This window comes from Mustelus asterias, chromosome 8 (genome assembly GCF_964213995.1).
Source record: "Mustelus asterias chromosome 8, sMusAst1.hap1.1, whole genome shotgun sequence".
Classification (NCBI taxonomy): domain Eukaryota; kingdom Metazoa; phylum Chordata; class Chondrichthyes; order Carcharhiniformes; family Triakidae; genus Mustelus; species Mustelus asterias.
The window spans coordinates 37153879-37177962 of record NC_135808.1 but is presented as its reverse complement, the minus strand read 5'-3'; the positions used below and the strand labels follow the sequence as shown (position 1 = coordinate 37177962).

Here is a 24084-nt window from a genome sequence, read left to right as displayed (position 1 = left end):
AGTGGTTAGCACTGCGGCCTCACAGTGCCATGGACCAGGGTTTGATTACAAACCTAGGTCATTGTATGGAGTCTACATGTTCTCCCCGTGTCTGCGTGGGTTTCCTCTGAGTTTTGGTTTCCTCCCACAGTCTGAAAGACGTGCTGGTTAGGTGCACTGGCCATGCTAAATTCTCCCTCAGTGTACCCGAACAGGTGCCAGAGTGTGGCAACTCGGGGATTTCCACCATAACTTAATTGCAGTGGTAATGTGAGTCTACTTGTGACAACAATAAATAATAAATATACAGCTGGTCACCTCCTCAAAAAATTCAAATTTGTTCGGCGTAACCTCCTTCTGACAAAGCCATGCCCACTAGTCCTGATCAAACCTTGCCTCTCAAAGTGGCGATAGATTCACTCCTTCAGAATTTTCTCCAATAGTTTCCTTACCACTGATGGAAGACTCACTGGACTCTCGTTCCCTGGTTCATCTCTACAACCATTCTTAAATAGCAAAACCACATTAGCTGTTTACCAGTCCTCTGTCACCTCCCCGTGGGCAGAGAGGAATTGAAAATTCACAGCCTCTGCAATCTCCTACCTTGCTTGGGACACAATTCATCCAGGCATGGAGATTTATCCACTTTTAAGCCCGTCAACACCTCCAGTACCTTGTCCTTCCCTTACAACCTCCATGAATTCCATACCTTCATCCTCAGATTTGAAGTATTCATTCAACTCACTACAAATATCCCCTGACTCCATCCTCTACGTTGTATATTCTTCAGTTTGTCGACTGAAAGTCACCATTTCTTGGAAATTTATCATATTTGCTTCATGTTTCTCTGTCATTCGGTGTTTATAATCATTGTACTGTTCACACTGAACTCCTCTTCACTGCTGTTTTGGGCAGCTGACTTCCCTTGACTTGGGTCTAAAATGTTTCTGAATTCAGTCAACAAGCTCAACAATGTTTTCAGTACCTAATTCATAATTATTAATTCATAGAATCATAGAATCCCTACAGTGCAGACAGAGGCCATCTGCTCTATTGAGTCTGCATGAACTCTCTGAAACAGCATCTCACCCAGTCCCTCCCCTCCATCCTGTGCCTATAACCTGGCTAATCCAGCCAAGCTGCACATCTTTCAACTGTGGCAGGAAAATAAAGCACCAGGAGGAAACCCACACAGACATGAAGAGTTGGGTCAAAGTTTAATTTAATGTGGGTGTTTGCTCATAGAAGGCAGGAGCAATTTTACTTTGGTGCAAACTGCATGTCACTGGATTGAGAGCACTAATAAAAGATGATTGTTTTTCAGAACTGCACTTTAAACAGAGATTTTGTTAAGAAACTTTAGCTGGAAGATTTACTTAGTTTGAAGCGAGAAGAAGTGGTTCTTCCCGGGCCTTGTGGCTGAAAGCAGTCAGCAGAAATAGCTTTGAAGCTGTGCGAAGGCAGTTAGCTTTCTGCTGGCAATCTGAACAGGGAGCTAAGCCATCCATAGTTATGAGGTATTAAAGAAAAGTTGGAGGGTTGTTCAGTTAAAAAGTTAATGAATGAAGAATAGATGAAACACTGAACAGAATTAGAGAGAATTCCGGGGGAGCTGTGGCATGCCTGAACATTCAAGATTCTTGTATAAGGGAACTCTTTGGGAGAGGTAGAACTGAGTCCATTGCATAAGTAATGATAAATGATAATGTTCAGTTCGTATTGCTTGCTTTGTTTAATCCTTTTACATACAATAAAGTTTTCCATTGTTTAAAAATATAACATTTTATGGTGTGCTTCTTTGGTTAATCATGAACTGTTCACATTTCTCTTAGAACATTAAAGGTCACTGACAGGGAAGCAAGAACATGGCAGATGGAATATATTGTGGAAAATGTTATCCGTGTCGGTAGGAAAAGCAAATGCAGAATACTTCTTAAATGCTGAAAGAATAGTAAGTGTTGATGTCCAAGGGTGTCCTTGTTCAAGAATCACTGAAAGTTAACATGTAGGTGCAGCAAGCATTCAGGAAGGCAAATGGCATAATGGTCTTTATCACAAGAAGATTTGAGCACAGGAGTAAAATAACTCTTGCTGCAATTGTGTAAGGCTTTGGTGAGATTTACATGGCATGCACACTTGACATTGGGAGTGCAACAGCAATTCATCAAACTGATTCCTGGGATGGTGGGACTGTCCTATGAGGACACATTGAGGAGACTGGGCCTATATTCTCTACAGTTTAGCAGAACAAGAGGTGATCTCATTAAAACATGCAAAATTCTTACAGCGCTCAACCGAGTAAATGCAGGAGGAATATTTTCCCTAGCTAGGGAATGGGTGGGGATCTAGAACCAGGTGACAGATTAAAACAAGAGGTGGGACAATTTGGACTGAAATAAAGATTCTTTCTCGCATAATGTGGTGAATCTTAGCAATATTCTACCTCAGAGGACTTACGCATTGAGTATGTTTAAGACAGCGATTGATATATTTTGAGATATTAATGATATCAAGGAATATGGGGACAGTAGGGAAAAATGATGCTGAAGTTGCAGATCAGCCATGATATGGTTGAATGGTGGAGCAGGCTCGAAGGGCTGAATGACCTCTTCCTACTCCTATTTCCTTTATTTTAGAACCAATAAACTGTTTACAGGACTCTTACTGTAGGCTCAGTGTTTCAGTGAATAGGAACACACCATGCTGACAAATCAGGTGATTTGGGTTAAGTGAAAAAAGTAAATTTATTGTGACTCATAAATCTATTAGAAAAATGATGAAACGACAAAAAATTCAGTTTACACCAAACTCTCAATGAACCAAAGTAACAAAGCATTTTCCAGAACATGAAATGAATTTTGGAAGAGTGTAATGTGAACATATCACACCATTATTCCATTGAGGTATGATGAGCTATGGGAACTCAGGTCTGTTGAGACTCACCCCCACTCCCTCACCAGACTCGGGATAGTAGTCCTCCCAAACAGGAGAGGACAAACATTACCCATTGTATCAGTAAAACACCCGTCACCTGAAGAGGATTTGTCTATAATTGTCATCACTAGTGTCTGATTCTACCCCATACCCACTCCTGAGAGCTGGCTCACTTTGCTAACATACACTCACATCAAGGGAAACTCTGAGAATACTACAGACAGAAGTAACACAGACCCTTTTCCCCAAACTTGCTCATAATAGTGAACTACACACCATTACAGTACTGGAAAACTGCAACTCTCTCCTCACAAAAGCTGTTGAATCTGGAAGGCAGCTGAAAATTTTAAAACTGTGATTAGGGGAGGTTCAGGGTTATCGAGCTAAGGCAGGTAGGTGGAGTTAAATTACAGATCCCATGTGATCATGATTGATGTAAAAGCATGAAGAATGACTCCAGTTCCTACATTTCTTGAACTTTTCTCACTCACCTCCTCCAATCTCCTCTCCAACAATAACTGTTCTAGTCAACCTCCGGCTGAGAATCCAAATCACACACCCTCCCCATCACAAAGACCACTGGTTTCCCCCTGTGTGAGTGTTGCTGAACCAGGGGGTATAATGTGTGAAAGTCTTGTCACACACCTCATGTTTGAATGGTTTCTCCTGTGTGAATTCTCTGATGCAATAGGAGCTTTGATGAGCTCGAGAAGGACATGTTGCATACGTTGCATCTGAATGGTTTCTCCCCGCTGTGAATTCATTGGTGTACATAGAAGATCAAGGACCTCGAATGATTTGTTCCACACCTCACAAGTGAATGGTTTTTCGCCTGTCTGAATGCACCAGTGACTCACCAAGGTTGATGATTGTGCAAAGCTCTTGTTACAAACTTTTCACACACTTCAATGATTTCTCACTGGTGTTCATCCATTGGTGTATGTGGAGGTTCCCTGACTTCAAGAAGGCTTGGTCACACACCTCACTTGAAAGGCTTCTCCCCAATATAGACATGTTGGTGCTTGAGGAGTGTCAATGACTGTGTGAATGCTCGATGTGAGCATTTAAAGGGTTTTTCCCCTTTGTGAATCCTCTAGTGTATCAGATTAGAAAAATGTTTTCTCACATACCTCACACTTGAAGGGTTTCTCTTGTGTGTGAATTGTTTGAGTGCCAAAGAACTGTCTGGAGGAATGTGAGAAGTTTATGATAAAGGTGGATGTTTAGAGTCTTTGTCTCCAGCAACAGCTCATCGCAAACGTGCCCTGGAGGACATCTTCAGAGAAGACAAAGGACCAAGAGGGAAGACTTGAATTGGAGAGCAGACCTGGCCAGTTTGCTCAAACTGGGTAGTATTTGATTTCAGTTAAAATTTTAGTGTTAATTATAGAATCAGAGGATTAAAATAAAATGAGTATTGCAACTGTTATGAGTTTGTATGAGTGTTGGTACCTAAAGTGTTAAGACAAATGTTTCACTTAAGTGAATTTGAGTCAACTGCTGTCCTTTGGTTTGTCATACTAAGGTAAGCAACTTGGAAGAGGTTTAAGTTTACAGACATGATTGTTGCGAATGCTTCAGCCTTGGTCTTTTGCACTGATGTGTTGGTTCCTCCATCATGAAGGATGGGGATACTTGTGGAACCTCCTGCTCCAGTGACTTGTTTAATTGTCCACATGGCTAGATGTGGTAGGATTGCAGAGATTAGATCTGATCCATTGGTTGTGGAATAATTTAGCTCTGTCTATTAATTGCTGCTTATGCTGTTTGACAAGTGATCCTGTGTTGTAGATTCATCGGGTTGACCCCTCCTTTTTAGGTAGAATCATAGAATCCCTACTGTACAGAAGAAGGCCATTTGGCCATCAAGTCTGCACCAACTCTCCAAAAGAGCATCTTACTCATGCCCTATCCACACAACCCCATGTATTGCCCCCAACCACCCCCCCCCCCCCCCCCCCGTCTCCCCGCCAACCTCTCAGAATACTGTCTTGCTGCTTCCATCGCCCCTGCCCCCTCATTCTGACTGCCACATATTCATACCAACACCTCCGGCTCCATGGACAGCCAATGTTTTATTTCCTCAGAGTGGGTAATTCTGAATTTAATTCCCAAGTCACTCCCCAAAACATGGTCATTCCCCAAAAACTGGATTAAAATCTTTCGCAATCTCATCTCTTATCCTTCCTCCTGTGCCCCTCTCTCATGTGCCCGCTCTCTCTCCACTGCTAGTCTCTCCTCTGTCCCCACGCTCTTGTGTTCCAGCTCTCCAATGTCCCCTCGTCTCTCCTCTATCCCCTCTCTCCTTTATCTCTCTCTCCTGTGTCTCCTCTCTCCTGTATCCACTATCTTCAGTGTCCCCTCACTCCTTTGTTGCCTCTTTCCATGTTCCCTCTCACTTGTGTTCCCTCTTGCCCAGTTCCCCTCTCGCCCATGTCTCACCCTCCCTCCTGTGCCCTCTCTCTCTCCAGTGTTCCTCTCTCTCTTGTGTTCCTTTCTCTCCAACTTTCTCTGTCTCTCCTGTGTCCCTTTCTCTCATGTCCCCTCTCTGTCCTGTGTCTCCCCTCTCTTCTGTGTCTCCCACTCTCATGCACCTCTCTCTCCTATATCCCTTTCTCCTGTGTCCCCTTTCTCCCTCATGTCTTCCTCTCTCCTGAGTCCATCTCTCTGTCGCTCTCTCTTGTGTCCCCCTCTCTCCTGTGTCCCGTCTCCTGTGTTGCTCTCTCATGTGTCTCCCTTTCTCCTGTGTCTTGCTCTTTCCTGTTTCGCTCTCTGAGGGTGACTGTTGTGAGAAGTTGTATTGGAGAACAACAGCAAAAGGCTGAAGGAGCGACTGCTCCTATTGTGGATGTTGTGATGTTCAGATGTCTACAATGTGTTTAACTCTTCTGGGCCTCTCCCCTTATTTTCACCATCTGCCTCTTTACCTGGAGCCCTTCAGTCAATGTCCACATTGACCTGAAATGTTTGAACAAATGATGCTGATCTGCTGAGTGAATTTCCATTGTGGGGACAGAATCCTCAGGGGAGGGGGGCATCAGAGGCCAATTAAATCCCATGGAAAAACCATTGTACAGACTGTCTAATAGTGAAGGGAATTAGAGAGAAATCACTCAGCAAAGCTGTGAAATGAGAAAAATTCATCAGATTATAATCATGGAGATCACATCAATTCAATTTCATCATCACAACTTTAGTTCAAAGTTTCTGATGAGGGATTTTATCAGATTCCTTCTTTAACTCCACAATACTATCCAGAATCGTTCTCCTGCCCATTAATTTAGTTCCATCTTGAAAACATTTAAATCAAGTTTATCAGAGATGAGCTCCCTTTACAAATCCATGCTGGCTGTCTGATCAGCTGGGAAGTTTCATGCTGTTCACATCTCACTCCGTCCTTCATTGTGAATTCTAGTCATTTCCCCACAACAGATGTTAGGATAAAAGCGAAGTGGCAGAAAGCAGTGAAGGTGGACAGGGAGGAAGAGACATACGGAAATCCTGTCGGAGAAGAGCAGTACTGCTTCAGGTTAGGCATTCCTGGAAGAGAAATGGCATGAGGGATGTTAGGATAACTGGCCGATAATTCCCCTTTTTCCCTGTGTCACATTCCTTAAATAACAGAGTGGCATGTGGAATTCTCCAGATGAGATGATGATTTCCAAATCCAGAGAACTCTGCACTCTCTGACCCCACATCCTGCATCTCCCTCCCTGGACATCCTGCACTCTCCTCTCTAGACACCCGGCACCCGCACTCCCTGGTCACCCTGCACTATCCCTCCCCAGACAACCTGCACCCTCCCTCCCTGGACACCCTGCACCTTCCCGGACACCCTGGTCCCTTCCTCCCTGGACACCTTGCACCCTCCCTCCCTGGACACCCTGCACCCTCTATCTCCATGCACCCTGCACCCTCTCCGGACACCCTGCACTAGCCCTCCCTGGACGCACTGCACTCTCCCTCCCCAGACGCACTGCACCCTCCCTGAACACCGGGACGAAGTAGAAAGGGTCGAGAGCTTCATGTTTTTAGGTGTCCAGAACACCAACAACCTGTCCTGGTCCCCCCATGCCGACACTATAGTTAAGAGAGCCCACCAATGCCTCTACTTTCTCAGAAGACTAAGGAAATTTGACATGTCAGCTACGACTCTCACCAACTTTTACAGATGCACCATAGAAAGCATTCTTTCTGGTTGTATCACAGCTTGGCATGCCTCCTGCTCTGCTCAACACCGCAAGAAACTACAAAGGGTCATGAATGTAGCCCAATCCATCATGGAAACCAGCCTCCCATCCATTGACTCTATCTACACTTCCCGTTGCCTCGGCAAAGCAGCCAGCATAATTAAGGACACACACCCCACGCACCCCGGACATTCCCTCTTCCACTTTCTTCTGTCAGGAAAAAGATACAAAAGTCTGAGGTTACATTCCGACTGACTCAGGAACAGCTTTTTCCCCGCTGCCATCAGACTTTTGAATTAAGTTGATCTTTCTCTACACCCCAGCTATGACTGTAACACTATATTCTGCACTCTCTCGTTTCCTTCTCTATGAATGGTATGCTTTGTCTGTATAGCGTGCAAGAAACTACTTTTCACTGTATGCTAATACATGTGACAATAAATCAAATCAAATCAAACACCCTGCGCCTTCCCTCCCCGGACACACTGCACCATCTCTGGACACTCTGCACTCTCCCTCTCTGGACAGACTGCACCCATCCTCCCCAGACACCCTGCACCCTCCCTGAATACCCTGTGGTCTCCCTCCCCGGACACACTGCACCCTCCCTCCCCAGGCACACTGAACCCACCCCGAACACTCTGCACTATCCCACCCCAGAGAACCTGTACTATCTCTCCCCAGACATTCTGCACCCTCCCTCCCCGGACACCCTGCACTCTCCCTAAGAAAAATAGTAAAATAGTTTAAAAGTGAAACTATCTGAACATTGGCTGATGTGAGATCAGAGAAAATTACAGATCTGTACCATACAACATAATTTTCCCTGTAGTAGGACTGGACTGAATTAGCAGCAGAACTGCAAGCACCAAGAGCAGTCCTTTCATCATCTTCAGTGCAGTCCCTCAGAATCAGTATCAGAATGCTGATTTATAAATTTGCTGCATCTAATCTCGGAGTACTTGCCGCTTTTATAAGCACACATGGACATTATCTAGTGCTATCATTGGAAAATTGTGTTTCCCTTTCTGCTATCTCCTCATGTCCATAATTGTAATGTCCAGCTGAACACTAACACTAACACTGGTTTACTGATCACTTGGAATGTGCCCAGCAGAGTCTGTGTGGCTGGTGTTCCAGATAATTGGATCAATTTTTCTTTGTCCACCTCATCTAAACCTGTCATAATATTGCACACTTCTAACAAATCTTCCCTCAATTCACTTTTATTTAGACACACCTGCTCCAACCTAATCTTGTAATTCAAATTCCTCATCCGTGGAACCATGCTGGCAAATACCCTTTGCACCCTCTCAAGGACCCTCACCTCCTTCCTAAAGTGTAGTGACCAGAATTGGACATTAGAATAAAAAATGTATGAAGTGCTCAGTAGGTGACACAGCACCACATAAAAAGAAACAGAGTTTAAATTTCAGCTCTCATCAGACTGTATTTTCCTTTTTTGTCATGTGCTTGATATAGGGTGACCATCATCTACTTGCTTCTATACACAATACCCAAAATTCCATATGCTTTGCTTATCACACTCCCAATATATCTTATGAGCTCCCAAGCTCTACGCACAGTGGTTAGCACTGCTGCCTCACAGCTCCAGGGATCTGAGGGGGGATCTTTTTGAAAATTACAGGATACTGCGAGGCCTTGATAGAATGGATGTGGAGAGGATGTTTCCACCAGTAGGAAAAACTAGAACCAGAGGGCATAACCTCAGGCTAAAGGGATGATCCTTTAAAACAGAGATGAGAAAGAATTTCTTCAGCCAGAGAGTGGTGAATCTGTGGAACTCTTTGCCACAGAACACTGTGGAGGCCAGGACATTGAGTGTCTTTAAGACAGGGATAGATAGGTTCTTGATTCATAAGGGGATCAGGGCTTATGGGGAAAAGGCAGGAGAATGGGGATGAGAAAACTATAAGCCATGATTGAATGGCGGAGCAGACTCGATGGGCCGAGTGGCCTAATTCTGCTCCTATGTCTTATGGTTTTATGGACCCAGGTTCAATTTCAGCCTTGGGTGGCTTCCTGTGTGGGGTTTAGCTTTTCTCCCCGTATTTGCGTGGATTTTCTCCGGTTTCCTCCCGCAGTCGAAAGATGCGCAGGTTATATGGATTGGCATGGTAAATTGACTCTTAGTGTCCCAAGATGTTTAGGTTAGATGGATTAGCGATGGAAAATGTGTGGAGCTATAGGGATTCATCACCTCACACAGCTCTGTATTAAATTGTATCCTTTTGTCTGTCCATTCCACTCGTCTGTCTCTATCCTCTTGTCTGTCCATTGCACTCATATGTTTGTATTGTCTTGTCTGTCCATTCTACTAGACCATCTCTCTCCTCCTGTCTGTCTCTACCATGGGTCTATCTATAACCTCTTGTCTGCCCATTCTGTGTGAGAGAGATAAACAGGAGTGTGTGCATCTCTGTGTGTGAGAAAGAAAAATAAGTGTGTGAAATAGAGAATGAGGTGTGTCTGCATGAAGGAGAAGAGTTGATATATGGCGGTGGGGGAGGGGGGGAACATTCGCGCTCTGAGCCGTGTACTTGGGTGTCCATGCTGAGAACTGAACTGAGACTTCGGCTATCTGTGCTTCGAGCCGGTTTGGGTGGTGGTGATGGCTTTTGTGAGTGTCGATTTGTGTGTGAGTATAGAAAAGAGAGTGTGAGAGGAGAGTGTATTTGAAAGAAAAATGACTGTGTGCTTCCATGTGTGAGAGAGAGGAGTCAGTGTGTGAACATGTGTGAGAGAGAAACCAGAGTTATGCGTGCGAGAGCTTGGTGAAGATAGGGATCTAGATGAGTATACGGCTTGTAGGAAGGGACTAAAGAAGGAAATGAGGAGAGCCAGAAGGGGTCACGAGAAGGCCTTGGCAAGTAGAATTAAGGAAAACCCTAAGGCGTTCTATAAATATGTGAAGAGTAAAAGGATGAGACGTGAAGGAATAGGGCCTATAAAAGGTGAAGGCGGGAAAATCAGTACGGAACCAGTAGAAATGGCAGAGGTGCTTAATGAGTATTTTGCCTCGGTTTTCACAGAGGAGAAGGACATGGGTGGATGTACTGTGGGCTTGCGGTGGACTGAAAAGATTGAGTATGTGGACTTTAACAAAGAGGTTGTGCTGGAATCTCTGAATGGCATCAAGATAGATAAGTCGCCGGGTCCGGATGGGATGTACCCCAGGTTACTGTGGGAGGCGAGGGAAGAGATTGCAGAACCTCTGGCAATGATCTTTGCGTCATTGATGGAGACGGGAGAGGTGCCGGAGGATTGGAGGATTACGGATGTGGTTCCTATTTTCAAGAAGGGGAATAGGGATAGCCCAGAAAAATACCGACCGGTGAGTCTAACCTCAGTGGTTGGTAAGCTGATGGAGAAGATCCTGAGGGACAAGATTTATGAGCATTTGGAGAGGTTTAGTATGCTCAAGAATACTCAGCATGGCTTTGTCAAAGGCAGATCATGCCTTACGAGCCTGGTGGAGTTCTTTGAAAATGTGACTAAACACATTGACAAAGGGAAAGCGGTAGATGTGGTTTATATGGATTTTAGCAAGGCGTTCGATAAGGTTCCCCATGTAAGGCTTCTAGAAAAAGTGAGAGGGCATGGGATCCAAGGGGCTGCTGCCCTGTGGATCCAGAACTGGCTTGCCCAAAGGAGGCAGAGAGTGTGTATAGATGGGTCTTTTTCTAAATGGAGGTCGGTCACCAGTGGTGCGCCCCAAGGATCTGTTCTGGGATCCTTGCTGTCTGTCACTTTCATAAATGACCTGGATGAGGAAGTGGAGGGATGGGTTGGTAAGTTTGCCGACGACACGAAGGTTGGTGGGGTTGTGGATAGTCTGGAGGGATGTCAGAAGTTACAGAGGGACATAGATAGGATGCAAGACTGGGCGGAGAAGTGGCAGATGGACTTCAACCCAGATAAATGCGTAGTGGTCCATTTTGGCAGGATGAAGGAGTACAATATTAGGGGAAGGCTCTTAGTACTGTGGAGGATCAGAAGGACCTTGGGGTCCGAGTCCATAGGACTCTAAAATCGGCCCGGCAGGTGGAGGAGGTGGTTAAGAAGGCGTATGGTGTGCTGGCCTTTATCAATCGAGAGATTGAGTTTCGGAGTCCGGGGATAATGATGCAGCTATATAAGACCCTCGTCAGACCCCACTTGGAGTACTGTGCTCAGTTCTGGTCACCTCATTACAGGAAGGATGTGGAAAAGATTGAAAGGGTGCAGAGGCGATTTACAAGGATGTTACCTGGATTGAGTGGCATGCCTTATGAGGATAGGCTGAGGGAGCTCGATCTTTTCTCCTTGGAGAGACGTAGGATGAGAGGAGACCTAATAGAGGTATATAAGATGTTGAGAGGCATAGATCGGGTGGACTCTCAGAGGCTTTTTCCCAGGGTGGAAATGGCTGCTACGAGGGGACACAGGTTTAAGATGCTGGGGGTGTAGGTACAGGGGAAATGTTAAGGGGAAGTTTTTCACACAGAGGGTGGTGGGCGAGTGGAATCGGCTGCCGTCAGTGGTGGTGGAGGCAAACTCAATAGGATCTTTTAAGAAACTCCTGGATGAGTACATGGGACTTAATAGGATGGAGGGTTATAGATAGGCCTAAAAGGTAGGGATATGTTCGGCACAACTTGTGGGGCCGAAGGGCCTGTTTTGTGCTGTAGTTTTCTTTGTTCTCTATGTGTGTGTGTGAGATAGAGTGAAGCATGCATGTTTCTGTGTCTGAGAGTGGAGTCAGTGTGAGCGTGTGTGAAAGAAACAAGAGCTCTGCATATGTGATATGTGTGTGTATGTGTGTGAGATAGAGGCAAGTACATGTGTGTGTGTGAGACAGAGAAAAGAGGTGTGTGTGAGTGACAGAGTGGGAGAGATTTTACATGCATCAGTGTGTGAGAGCGAGAGAGATAAATGTCTCCATCTGAATCTATTTGTACATGAGTGTGAAAGTGTGTGTGTTAAAGAGATAGCAGACTGTGTTCTTGTGTGTTTACATGTGGGAAAGTTGAAGTTGTTTGTGAGTGAGTGATAACGTTTTGGATAACTATCCATCTGAGCTTTCTCATCCACCCTCATCACCACACACAAACAAACTCCCAACCACTATTGGGAGCGAGCCAACAGACACATACTAACCCCTGAATGGTCATTATTATTTATGACTCGTGTTTTCACATTATCAATTTATTACTTCAAAATTGTTTGTTTTTTGCTCAGCAAGATGTTACTTTTCAAATCTGAGCTTTATGTTTGAACTAATGTTTAATGTTGTGCCAGTCTTTTTGTTTCCAATATCTGCTCATTGGCCCCTTGAGTGAGAAAATAACTGAAGCCTGACTGCACACACAAAAGATTGGACAAGCCAGTAACCACTGGACCACAGGAGGAGAATGCAGATCTCTCACTTCTTTTCTCAGATGGGCAGGAACACACAGATAATGAAGGCACAGAAACATAGGCTGCCCATCCGCCAGAGGAGCTTTTAGATCGTGGCTGGCTCTTTGCTGACAGAGTTCAGGAGAAGAAAGTTGTTGCAGGAACAAGTGATCCATTGGAAGAGGAGCTCCTGGATCCTTGTCTCCACTGTCAATGCAGATGAAATCTCTCTTGGCTTGAGGAGTTTGCTCTAATTGCTGAAGAAATTACTGAAGAGCTGAATTTATCTACTTGTGCCACTGAACCCACCATTGAGATTCTTTGTAAATCGTTGGCTGACCACAGTGTGATTATCCAGTGAGAAGGAGATGTTTGATTCTAAATTGGATCAAAGTACTGGATAAAATGCAGAGCTTGCTGATTTGTATGAAAGTAAGCTGCAGTCCAAAAGTCATAGATAAATTTTATTTTCTTCATATCCTGCAATGTCTCCATTTTCGTCATTAGTCTTCACAGCTTCCAGATTGATGCCAGTATCAGTCATTGAATACTTCTTTCATTGCCCATGCAGCAATGAATGATGGAGCCGGGCAATTCTTCATCAAAGCTGAAAATGCTTCTTCTCAGGCCTTTCCCCAGTCTGCAAAGAGCAAGCAGAAAATCCCAGGCTCAATCTTAGTTTAATCTCTTCCAGTTGAAGAGAGAGTGCGATTGTCTATGTCTGGAAGTTTTCTCTCCTGAATCAGGCTTTCAATGAATGAGTTTCACAATCTTTACAGTCAAGTCATGGTAAAGATCACAGGCCAGATCACAGCAGTGGTCAGAAGCTGCTGTCCCACTCCACCAATGTGTCTGTGTCCCAGGAAAAAGACAAGTGAATGCAAATGTCCACAACGGGTGGCAAGAGAGCAAGAGCATTGTTGGAGATTGAAGACTTGGAGAACAGTGTCCCTGGGGGTGGTGGTGGGGGTGGAGTTGGAGAGAAATTGTACAAAATACATGTGGGGTCGCATGGGGTGGGGTGGGGTGGAGTGGGGTTTAGAGCCCTCGGAAATGTAATGTCAATAATTTAATAAAACACAGTAACAGCTGAGATTATACTTGTGGAGAGATTAGGGTAATGGGTTAATGGGTATGTTAATGAGACCATGATAATATTAATGATGTAACTGTAACATTAATAATCAGATGACCAAGAGGCTCCAGGAGAACTCGGTGCAGAATAATCATCATCATAGAATCCCTACAGTGTAAAGGAGACCGTTTGGTCCATCAAGTCTGCACTGGCTCTCTGACAGTGTATCTTACCAAGGCTCAATTTCTCCACCTTATCCCTGTAACCCCACATATTTACCATGGCTAATCCATCTAACCTACACATCTTGGGACACAACGGGACAATTTAGCAGAACCAATCCACCTAACCTTAACATCTTTGGACTGTGGGAGTAAAGTGGAGCAGCCAGAGGAAACCCACGGGGATACAGGGAGAATGTGCAAACTCCACACAGACAGTCACCACAGGCCAGAATTGAACCTGGGTCCCTGGAGCTGTGAGGCGGCAGTGCTAACCATTGTACAACAATAGTTTATCTCCTGAATACCGGGGAGGGGGCAATTCTCCCACCCTGCCACGCTAGTTTTCTGGTGCAGCATGGTGGGAGAATCTCATGTCCGGGCATGCGCAGGATTCGCGTATGCGTTCCCGCTGCACGTGCATCTCCCAGTCCCAGATTTCCGGCGCCATCAGATCCATGCTGGAAGCCGGAGGGAAGACCAGGTAAGTTATTTGCATCTATTTTTAATGTTATTTCAATGTGATTGGCGGGCCTGGGACTGAAGACTCGTCACTCCCTCCCCCATTCCCCCTCACCCTTCCCCCCCATTTCTCCTCTCCCTTCTCCCATCCCCCCTCCCCTCTCCATTCCCTCCCCCTCCCCATCACTGCCCCCCCTCCTCCATCACCCCCTCCCCATTCTCTCCCCCCTTCCTCCAGCCCCTCCCCTTCCCATACCCCCTCCCTCCACCCTCCCTATTACCTCCCTACCCCTCCCCCCCCCACCCCCACTCTCCTCACCTCCCCCATACCCCCAATCACCTCCCCCATACACCCAATCACCTCTGGATCCCCTCCACATGCCCCCTCCCTCCATCCCTCATCCCTTTCCCTTCCTCCCTTCTCCCTTCCTCCCCTCTCCCTTCCTCCCCACCCCCTCCCTTTAACCCCTTCTCCCTGTCCCCACAGATGGATATTGATGACTGTCTTGCATTGACCAGAGACAAATTGGAATAGCAGATGGGCCGAATGGTCTGTTTCAGTGCTGTAAAAGCTAGAATCAAAATGAAACATGCTGGAAATGCCTCATCTCCTCACCCCAAAGACCGATAGACAAAGTGAACCCTTTTATATGTGAGAGATTTGGTCACAGTACACTCAATCTCCGAGTCACAGTCACTGCCCCAGCAAGGTGAACTCCCCAAACACATGTTACACAGAGTCACAATGTAACTGCACAAGTCCTAAAGCCACTGCCTCGGTAGCATATTCACTCCTTAAGCACTAGCTCAAACTCCTCACCCACTATCTTTTCTGTTCCACCCTCTCCTGTGACCCTCTCGTGTCCATCTCTATCTCCTGTGCATGTGCTGATCTCACCACTGCACATCATCACTGCCTTGGATGCTGTGGGTCTTCCTCATCTGATCTGCTGTCAAACACATCCGAGGCTGCACATCCCACAGTTTGAAAGCCTCTGAGGATGAAGTATGCTATTCCCACCATAGAAATCTGTCAAACATTTACCAGGGGAACTGAGACAGCAGCTGCAATAAGTGAGGTTTTATTCAGATGGGACAAAGACAAGTTTAAATCCCCACCTGAGCTGCTGCTCAAAGTCGCCTCCGTTTCACCAGTTTCCCAAGCTTCAGGAAACTCATGTTACTCCAGAAATATTTGGATTGGCTGTGAGAGAAGTCAATCAGAGAGCCCACCCACTCTGCCCATTCCCTCCTCTTCCTCTTTCACAGCTGCTTCACTTCCTGTAGGGACTGAAAACCAAGTGAGGAGATGGTGAGTGAAGGAGCAGAATTTATAATAATTACATTGCATAATATCCACACTAATGTTCAGGCAGTCTGACTATCCTGTGGGGAATCAGTTGTGGAAATGCCCCTTATGCTGTGTGAGAAGATCCAGCTGAGAGACCTGTTTACTCGGTGCTTTGTGCTGAGCTGTTTGATTGGAGCTGTGTGTTGATTGGAAGCATTTCCTTATGATTTATTTACAGGCCGAGTTTTGTTGATGGGTCATTGCTGAATATGAGGAAGTGAGGTGTAATTATCTGGGAGATGCAGAGTGTCTGAGGATTCTTACTGATTTTAATTTGTTGAGTGGTGTGTGTGTGTGGGGAGCTGGTTATTATCCTATGGACTGTCAATGGTCAGTTCTGTCTGCATGTTGGTATCTGGATGCTTCCCATCTTTTCAGATCCCTCTCGGAATTCCCACTGCCCTTTCTCTGAAATTTTGGAGAGGGTACAGAAGAGATTTACTAGAATAGTTCCAGGATTGAGGGATTACAGTTATGTGGATAGACCAGAGAAACTGGGATTGTTTTCCTCCGAGGAAAAATGGTCTTTATCAATGTGTGGTTAGGATTTGGAATGCATTGTCTGATGTGCGGTGAATGCAGATTCAATAATAACCTTCAGTAGGTTCAAACCAGGTCTCTAAAGTTTACCCAATGTTGCTCCTGACATGTCTCTCTACTGGTTTGATGATAATCATGGAATGAGGGCTGTGCCGGGCTGTGAGATTGTGGTGAATACAATCCTGCTGCTGCTGATGGCTCACTGCACCTCATGGATACCCAGTTTTGAGATCTGTCCTCAGTCTACTTTTCCAGTGATGATTAACACAATGAAGTACTCACTCAATAGCTGAGAGGGAAGTGGTAGTTTTCTTTTAACTTGTTTGACCTGAAGCCATGAGACTCCATGAGGTCAATATTGAGGACTTCCCCACCTGCTAATGGGATGGGGTATACCCAGGGATGGTGAGGGAGGAATCACCTAATCCCTACAGTGCAGTAGGCCATTTGACCCATCAAGTCTGCACTGACATTCTGACAGAACATCTTTCTCAGGGCCATCCCCCTATATCTGTAACCCCATGCATTTACCCCACTAATCTCCCTAACATACACATCTTTGGACAGTAAAGGGCAATTTAGCATGGCCAATCCACCTAACCTGCACATCTGTGGTCTGTGGGAGGAAGCCGGATCACCTGGAGGAAACTTATGCTGATACGGGGAGAACATGCAAACTCCACCCAAGGCCGGAATTGAACCTGAGGCAGCAGTGCTAACCGCTGTGTCACCATGCCACCCAGATGAGTCTGGGATATTTCCAGATTGATATGATTCAGTGACATGAGTGCACAATGATTTGGTATACTGTTGTGAACAGCGCCCGACTGTCTTTTCCATTGCTCTCACGGTGTCTGGGAAGATGGGGACTGGGCAGTGGAAAGAAAGTAGCCGCGTTGTCGGCTCCTGGTCACTATCAAGTGTCCGTGCTGGAAAAAGAGGGTGAGTGACAGTCAAGTGAGGTATCTGATTCCTCCACACATGGTGATAGCAGACTGGCACTCACTGTGGAACAGTCTCTGAGCAGTCAGTCCCTTCAGCAAAGGAGAGGGAGTTGGAGGAAATCATGTTTCCTTTTCCTGTTTTACAGAAGGATTGCGCCGTACTGCAGCAGAGAATACAGAGAGGATAGACATCGCTGATAGATCCTGACCATCACTCAAGGAACAACTGCACAACTGTGGGAAGATATCCAGTCCCTTCACAGCATTGCTCAACACAGTTCGGCAGTGAAACCATCATCTGGAAGCCAGTCGAGTCAAGGGAGCTTTGACATATCATCAGATCTGAAACTGGTCGGTGGTGTGGAACCTCCCATCAGAACCAACCTTTCTGAAGGTTCGACTGTGGGCGATTGGTTAGGGTGAAGCTGGGAAGAAGTGTTAGTACGCTTCAAGTGTCGTGACAATCGTTCATCGAGCCTCATGAACCAGTGACACATTCCAACAGGTGATCAGCTGTTAAAGTGAGGGGCGTATGAAGAGCACTCCACAGACTCAGTTATATCAGCTGTAACCTCAGAGACTACCACATGGAAGAGAAACTGTTGAAGTGTGAGTTTTGTGACAAATATTTTTCATGCTCATCTGACTTACTTAACCACCAGCGCACTCACACTGGAGAGAAACTATTTAGGTGTGAGGTTTGCAGCAAATCATTCTCAAAGTTATGGCAGCTCCACAGACACAATCGCATTCACACAGGGGAGAAGGCATTCCGCTGTGACGTGTGTGAGAAAGCTTTCACAAAATTATGGAATCTCCAGGTCCATCAGACAATCCACACAGGGGAGAAACCTTTCAAGTGTGAGTTTTGTGATAAATCTTTCCCAACATCTACGAGGTTCCTGATACATCAGAGTGTTCATACAGGGGAGAAACCCTTCAGTTGTGAGTTGTGTGACCGAGCCTTCACAGAGTCATCATCACTTGCAAGACACCGACGCACTCACACTGGGGAGAAACCATTCACCTGTGAGGTATGTAATAAGTCATTCTCTAGCTCTGCTTACCTTCATGCACACCAGCGCATTCATACTGGGGAGAAAGCATTTACCTGTGAAGTGTGCAACAAAACATTCTCGAGCTCATCAAACTTTCATGCACACCAGCGCACTCTCACGAGAGAGAAAGCATTCACCTGTGAAGTGTGCAACAAATCGTTCTCCAGCTCATCTTACTTTAATGCACACCAACGCACTCACACTGGAGAGAAACCATTCACCTGTGAAGTATGTGATAAATCATTCTCCCATTCATCGGCCCTTCGTGTGCACCAACGCATTCACACCGGGGAGAAACCATTCACCTGTGAAGTGTGTAAGAAATCATTCTCCCAGTCATGGACCCTCCGTGAACACCAACGCATTCACACTGGAGAGAAGCCATTCAAGTGTGAGGTGTGTAATAAGGGTTTTGCACAATTGCCAGGACTGGTGATGCACCGGCGTACTCACACAGGGGAGAAAAAAACATTCACGTGTGATGTGTGTAATAAGGACTTTGAACAATTATGGGGCATGTTGGATCATCGTCGCATTCATACAGCCGGGAAGCCAAGTGAGGTGTGTGACTGAACCTTACACAGTCAGCAATGCTCATGAAACACTGACATCTACACTGAGGAAAAGATGTTTCAGTGTGAGGTGTCTGACAAAGACTTCACACCGTCAACATGGATGAGAATTTCATGGCGGCACGGTAGCACAGTGGTTAGCACTGCTGCTTCACAGCTCCAGGGTCCCGGGTTCGATTCCCGGCTCGGGTCACTGTCTGTGTGGAGTTTGCACATTCTCCTCGTGTCTGCGTGGGTTTCCTCCGGGTGCTCCGGTTTCCTCCCACAGTCCAAAGATGTGCGGGTTAGGTTGATTGGCCAGGTTAAAAATTGTCCCTTAGAGTCCTGGGATGCGTAGGTTAGAGGGATTAGTGGGTAAAATATGTGGGGGTAGGGCCTGGGTGGGATTGTGGTCGGTGCAGACTCGATGGGCCGAATGGCCTCCTTCTGCACTGTAGGGTTTCTATGTCTAAAAGCAGATAGACTAATGCAGGGGTGGGTGGGTGTGTTGGAAATGGGCAATGTTACAGAGCGGGGAGGTAGGTGATCTTTGTAATGGAGAGGGTATGGGGTCGGAAGCTCAGCTGGAGGGTGAAGGGAAGACACTGACCAATTGTTGTTGGAGATGAAAGTAGAGAGGACAATCAAGAGGAATTTAAGAAATTTAGGAACTGAAATCATCCCTTGAGCCTGTGACACCATTCAATTAGATCACGGCTGATCCGTATCTTAACTCTATCGACCTTCCTTAGCTCTGTAACCCTTAATCCTCTTGTCTAACAATAAACCTATCAACTTCAGTTTTAAAATTTTCAATTAGCCTCAGCGGATTTTTGTGGGGAGGAAGTTCCAGATTTCCAGTCCCCTTTTTGTGAAGAAGAGTTTGCTGACATCATCTCTGAACAGCCTAGCTCTAATTTTAATGCTCTGTCCTCTTGGTCTGGACTGTCCCACCAGAGGAATAGTTTCCCTCGAACTACTCTATCAACTCATTTAATTGTCATAAACACCTCAATTAAATCACCCCTTCATTTTCTACTTTCAAAAGAATGCAAGTTCTTTCAGTACAACCTGTCCTCATAATTTAACTCTTTTAGACCCAGGAACATTCAGATGACGCTCTCCAAGGTCAATATATCCTTCCTGAGGTGTGGTGCCCAGAACTGAACACAGTTCTCCAGGTAGGATCTAAACAGAGCTCTGGACAGCTGGAACATAACTTCCACAAGGAAACAGTTGGTTTTGGGGAGGAGAAGTTGTGAGTTTCTTTTATCTTCAGGATAGCCCTGGAGTAATGAGCAGTTTTGACAGAGGAAAGCAGGACCGTGAGTGCTGGATGTCCAGTCAGATCTGGTGATGGATGGCTGAACCACTTATGTGCCAGATACACTCTAATCTTCAGATCTTGGACTCGAGAGCAGGGAAATTGACCAGGAAAAAAAGAGAGCAAAGGTAATTTTGGGAATAAAGCTGTAGAGGGTGGATATGAGGAAATGGTTAAACCAGATTGCTGGCTGCAGAAGCATTGTGTGGAATAGCGGATCAGAGGATAGGGAGTTGGGAATTAGAAAGCGCTGTTGATGAGAGGGAGCTGAAGAACCAAATGGCTGTCTGCTGAGTGTTACTCCGTTCGCCCCTAACATCAGTCCACCTCCATCCACGAACAAAATCATCCCAAAATACCCAGTATAGGTATAGACACAGAATGAGCCAAAGTACAAAACAAATCAAAAATACTTCAGGAAGATAGAAATAAAGAAGCAAGAAGTTAACGCCCTTCCCCCCATGGCAGCATTGGGGCTGCTCGAGCATCACATTCAGGTCTGGAAACGTCTGAGCTGAGCACTACCCTGATTGAACTGAGAAAATTCAGAAAATGAGGTTCAGGACAGCAACATATGCATCAATAGACTATTCTCTTATTTAATCCAGAGATACAGGCAGTTAGAAAACAGAATTGAGCACCGTGAAAATTTCAGGAGACAGAATAACCTGTGAACAAAGAACAGTACAGCACAGGAAACAGGCCCTTCGGCCCTCCAAGCCTGTGCCGCTCCTTGGTCCAACTAGACCAATCGTTTGTATCCCTCCATTCCCAGGCTGCTCATGTGACTATCCAGGTAAGTCTTAAACGATGTCAGCGTGCCTGCCTCCACCACCCTACTTGGCAGCGCATTCCAGGCCCCCACCACCCTCTGTGCAAAAAACGTCCCTCTGATGTCTGAGTTATACTTCGCCCCTCTCAGCTTGAGCCCGTGACCCCTCGTGATCGTCACCTCCGACCTGGGAAAAAGCTTCCCACTGTTCACCCTATCTATACCCTTCATAATCTTGTATACCTCTATTAGATCTCCCCTCATTCTCCGTCTTTCCAAGGAGAACAACCCCAGTCTACCCAATCTCTCCTCATAGCTAAGACCCTCCATACCAGGCAACATCCTGGTAAACCTTCTCTGCACTCTCTCCAATGCCTCCACGTCCTTCTGGTAGTGCGGCGACCAGAACTGGACGCAGTACTCCAAATGCGGCCTAACCAGCGTTCTATACAGCTGCATCATCAGACTCCAGCTTTTATACTCTATACCCCGTCCTATAAAGGCAAGCATACCATATGCCTTCTTCACCACCTTCTCCACCTGTGTTGCCACCTTCAAGGATTTGTGTACTTGCACACCTAGGTCCCTCTGTGTTTCTATACTCCTGATGACTCTGCCATTTATTGCATAACTCCTCCATAATGTATGGGGGGCAGAACACTGAGAAAGTGGGGACTTCATCCAGTGGGTCCAAAGCATTCTCAAGGATTTACTTAAACTCCTGGTCCATTTTTCACTACAACTAGAGTGGGCTCACAGGTTGCTGCAACAAAAGCTATCAGATGCTGCTGTACCCCCGAGATCATTTGTGGTGAAATTTCTCAGCTTCCGGACGAAACTGTAAATTTTCACCAAGGCTTGGCTGAGAAAAACCTCTAATTGAAAGGAAGGTGAACCACACTCGATCAGGACTACTCACCGACTCTGCAGCAGGAAAGATACAAATGTGCGATTTTAGGAAGCATCTTAGTGAGAAGAACATAAGATTCCAACATCTTATCGAGCGATGCAGAGTTCAAGGATGGAAGTAAAATCTTTTCATCAGCATGGGAGGCTGCAGAGGGCCTGAAACCCAGCCATCACCGCGAGCCTCTCGGAACGTGAGAGGCTGGATGGAGAGACATGCACCGCATCAGATGGCACACTGCTGGTTGAAATCAACGACGATGCGATTCCCTGCTGAGCCGCCCGAAGGTTCGAGATGCAGAGGGTCTGCTTCAGAGACACAATGAGGGAGGACGGTCTTAAAACAATGGGGGGATCTATCTCAGATATCACTGGGAACTAAATGAAACTGTTTACAGACTCTAACTTATATGTTACCCACAGACTGGGTTATCTAACTAAAACTCAATTGCAGCCAGCTTGATAGCTGCAGCTTAGGTAATCCGGTGTAATGTTAGCGAGCTGATGCAATACTGTTCTTTGGGATATTACTTTAGAAGTGGCTGAGAAACTTTTTCTTTTATTTATACACTTTGTTTTGTTTATTCAGAAATGTCAAAAAGTTTTTAACCAGTTCCGAAAAGATGGGAACGGTTGGACGGAGGGCACGGAGCTGACCGTAGCCAAGTGCAGACAACTGTGCTTATTTAGACAGGAGAGTTTGCTCAGCTGTCCGATCATCAATGCAGTTGAAAGTCCAAGTTCAGAAAGGTGTGCTCTGGAGATTCCTTGTTATTATACACAATTATGTATTTAACACGTTGAACAGTGAGACACTAAGCCTCGCTTTTGTTTGTTTAAACAATTTTGATTTTTGGCCTAGCCCCATTTGGAAATGGGTCTAATTTGCAGTTAAACCTTTTGTATACATAGTTTCTATCCCATAGTAAACTTAGAGGAACAATATTAAAGCCACTTTATGGATAGCACGATTTTTCTTCCTTTTTCTCCCCTCCCTCTCCCTCTCTATGCTCTCTTCTCTGGTATTATTTGTCAACAAAAACAGAAAATGCTCGGTCTGACAGCATCAGTGGAGAGAGAATAAAGCCAACGTCTCAAGTCTGACAAAGGATTATCCACGGGGGCGGACAATGGGAAGGTCTGTTGACGTCGGGTGGGATTTTACAGTTCGGAACAAGCAAGGTATAATTGATAAATATATATGCCCCGGACGATGATAACCAACAATTTATTAAAAAAGATCTTCAATCTTGTCTTAGATAAAAGTTCAGGATTGCTCTGATTGGGTGGAGATTTCAATTGTGTTATGTCCCAAATGGCAAACAGGCTCTCAGCATCATCAAATCCCTGCTTCAAGGTGAGCAAATCATTGAGAAGTCATGTTACAGAAGCTGGGCTAGTAGACACACAGAGGCACCTGTACCCGAGACTTTAGCGGAGACCTTACAATTTCCTTCAGCAGGCACTGTTCATACTCTCACATTGACTATTTCGTCACATGGAATAATTGACAGCGGCATCTTACCAATAGCTCTCTCTGATCATGGGCCATAGGTGTGACTTGGGATCTGGGACAAAAATCTTCCTCAAAGAGGTGACGTTTGAATGCATTGCTCTTAAATGATAAAGAATTTGTTGAGTTTGTGAGAAAAGAATTACAACACTTATCCAGAACTCAATGCAACATGGGATAGCTCAGCCCTGACCTTATGCAAATGCGTATTTAAGAGATTGCATCATCTCATTTGCTTGTTCTAAAAGGGAGAAAAATAAATTAAAATGGATTGAATTAGAACAGGAAATTCAACTTTTAGAACAACAACACAAAAAGCAGCACTCATCAGCTTTGATGGCCTCCCTCACATAGAGCTCTTGATAGTTTGCTTTCAGATCAAGTTGAAGGATGTTCACGATTTGTAAATCAGAGATATTTGGAACACAGTGACAGGGCAAGCCACTTGTTGGTATTTCAATTAAGAAAACAGCAATCGTACAATATTGTTCCATAGAAATCATAGAAGCCCTACAGTACAGAAAGAGGCCATTTGGCCCATCGAGTCTGCACCGACCACAATCCCACCCAGGCCCTACCCCCATATATTTTACCCACTAATCTCTCTAACCTACGCATCTCAGGACACTAAGGGACAATTTTAGCATGGCCAATCAACCTAACCCGCACATCTTTCGACTGTGGGAGGAAACCAGAGCACCCGGAGGAAACCCACGCAGACACGAGGAGAATGTGCAAACTCCACACAGACAGTTGACCCAAGCCGGGAATCGAACCCAGGTCCCTGGAGCTGTGAAGCAGCAGTGCTAACCACTGTGCTACCGTGCCACCCACAAGTACAGTACAGTACAAGTACAGTGTTCC

General features: G+C 45.6%; 1 protein-coding gene across 2 annotated transcripts; it reads left to right on the top strand.

The window, feature by feature from the left end:
- Window positions 1-1895: 1895 nt before the first annotated feature.
- Window positions 1896-22925, top strand: LOC144497086 (uncharacterized). 2 transcript variants are annotated; one of them, XR_013498505.1, is made up of 3 exons: window positions 15533-15573; window positions 17243-18851; window positions 19185-22925. XR_013498505.1 is itself a non-coding variant. In XM_078217844.1 (2 exons), exon 2 carries the CDS (start codon window positions 17684-17686, stop codon window positions 18725-18727), a length of 1044 nt encoding a protein of 347 aa, XP_078073970.1. In that variant the 5' UTR covers window positions 1896-1930; window positions 17243-17683; the 3' UTR covers window positions 18728-18835. The 2 variants fall into 2 exon arrangements, 1 of the variants encoding a protein (XP_078073970.1); XM_078217844.1 differs by lacking the exons at window positions 15533-15573; window positions 19185-22925 and adding an exon at window positions 1896-1930 and having other exon boundaries at window positions 17243-18835.
- The last annotated feature ends 1159 nt before the right edge of the window (window positions 22926-24084 follow it).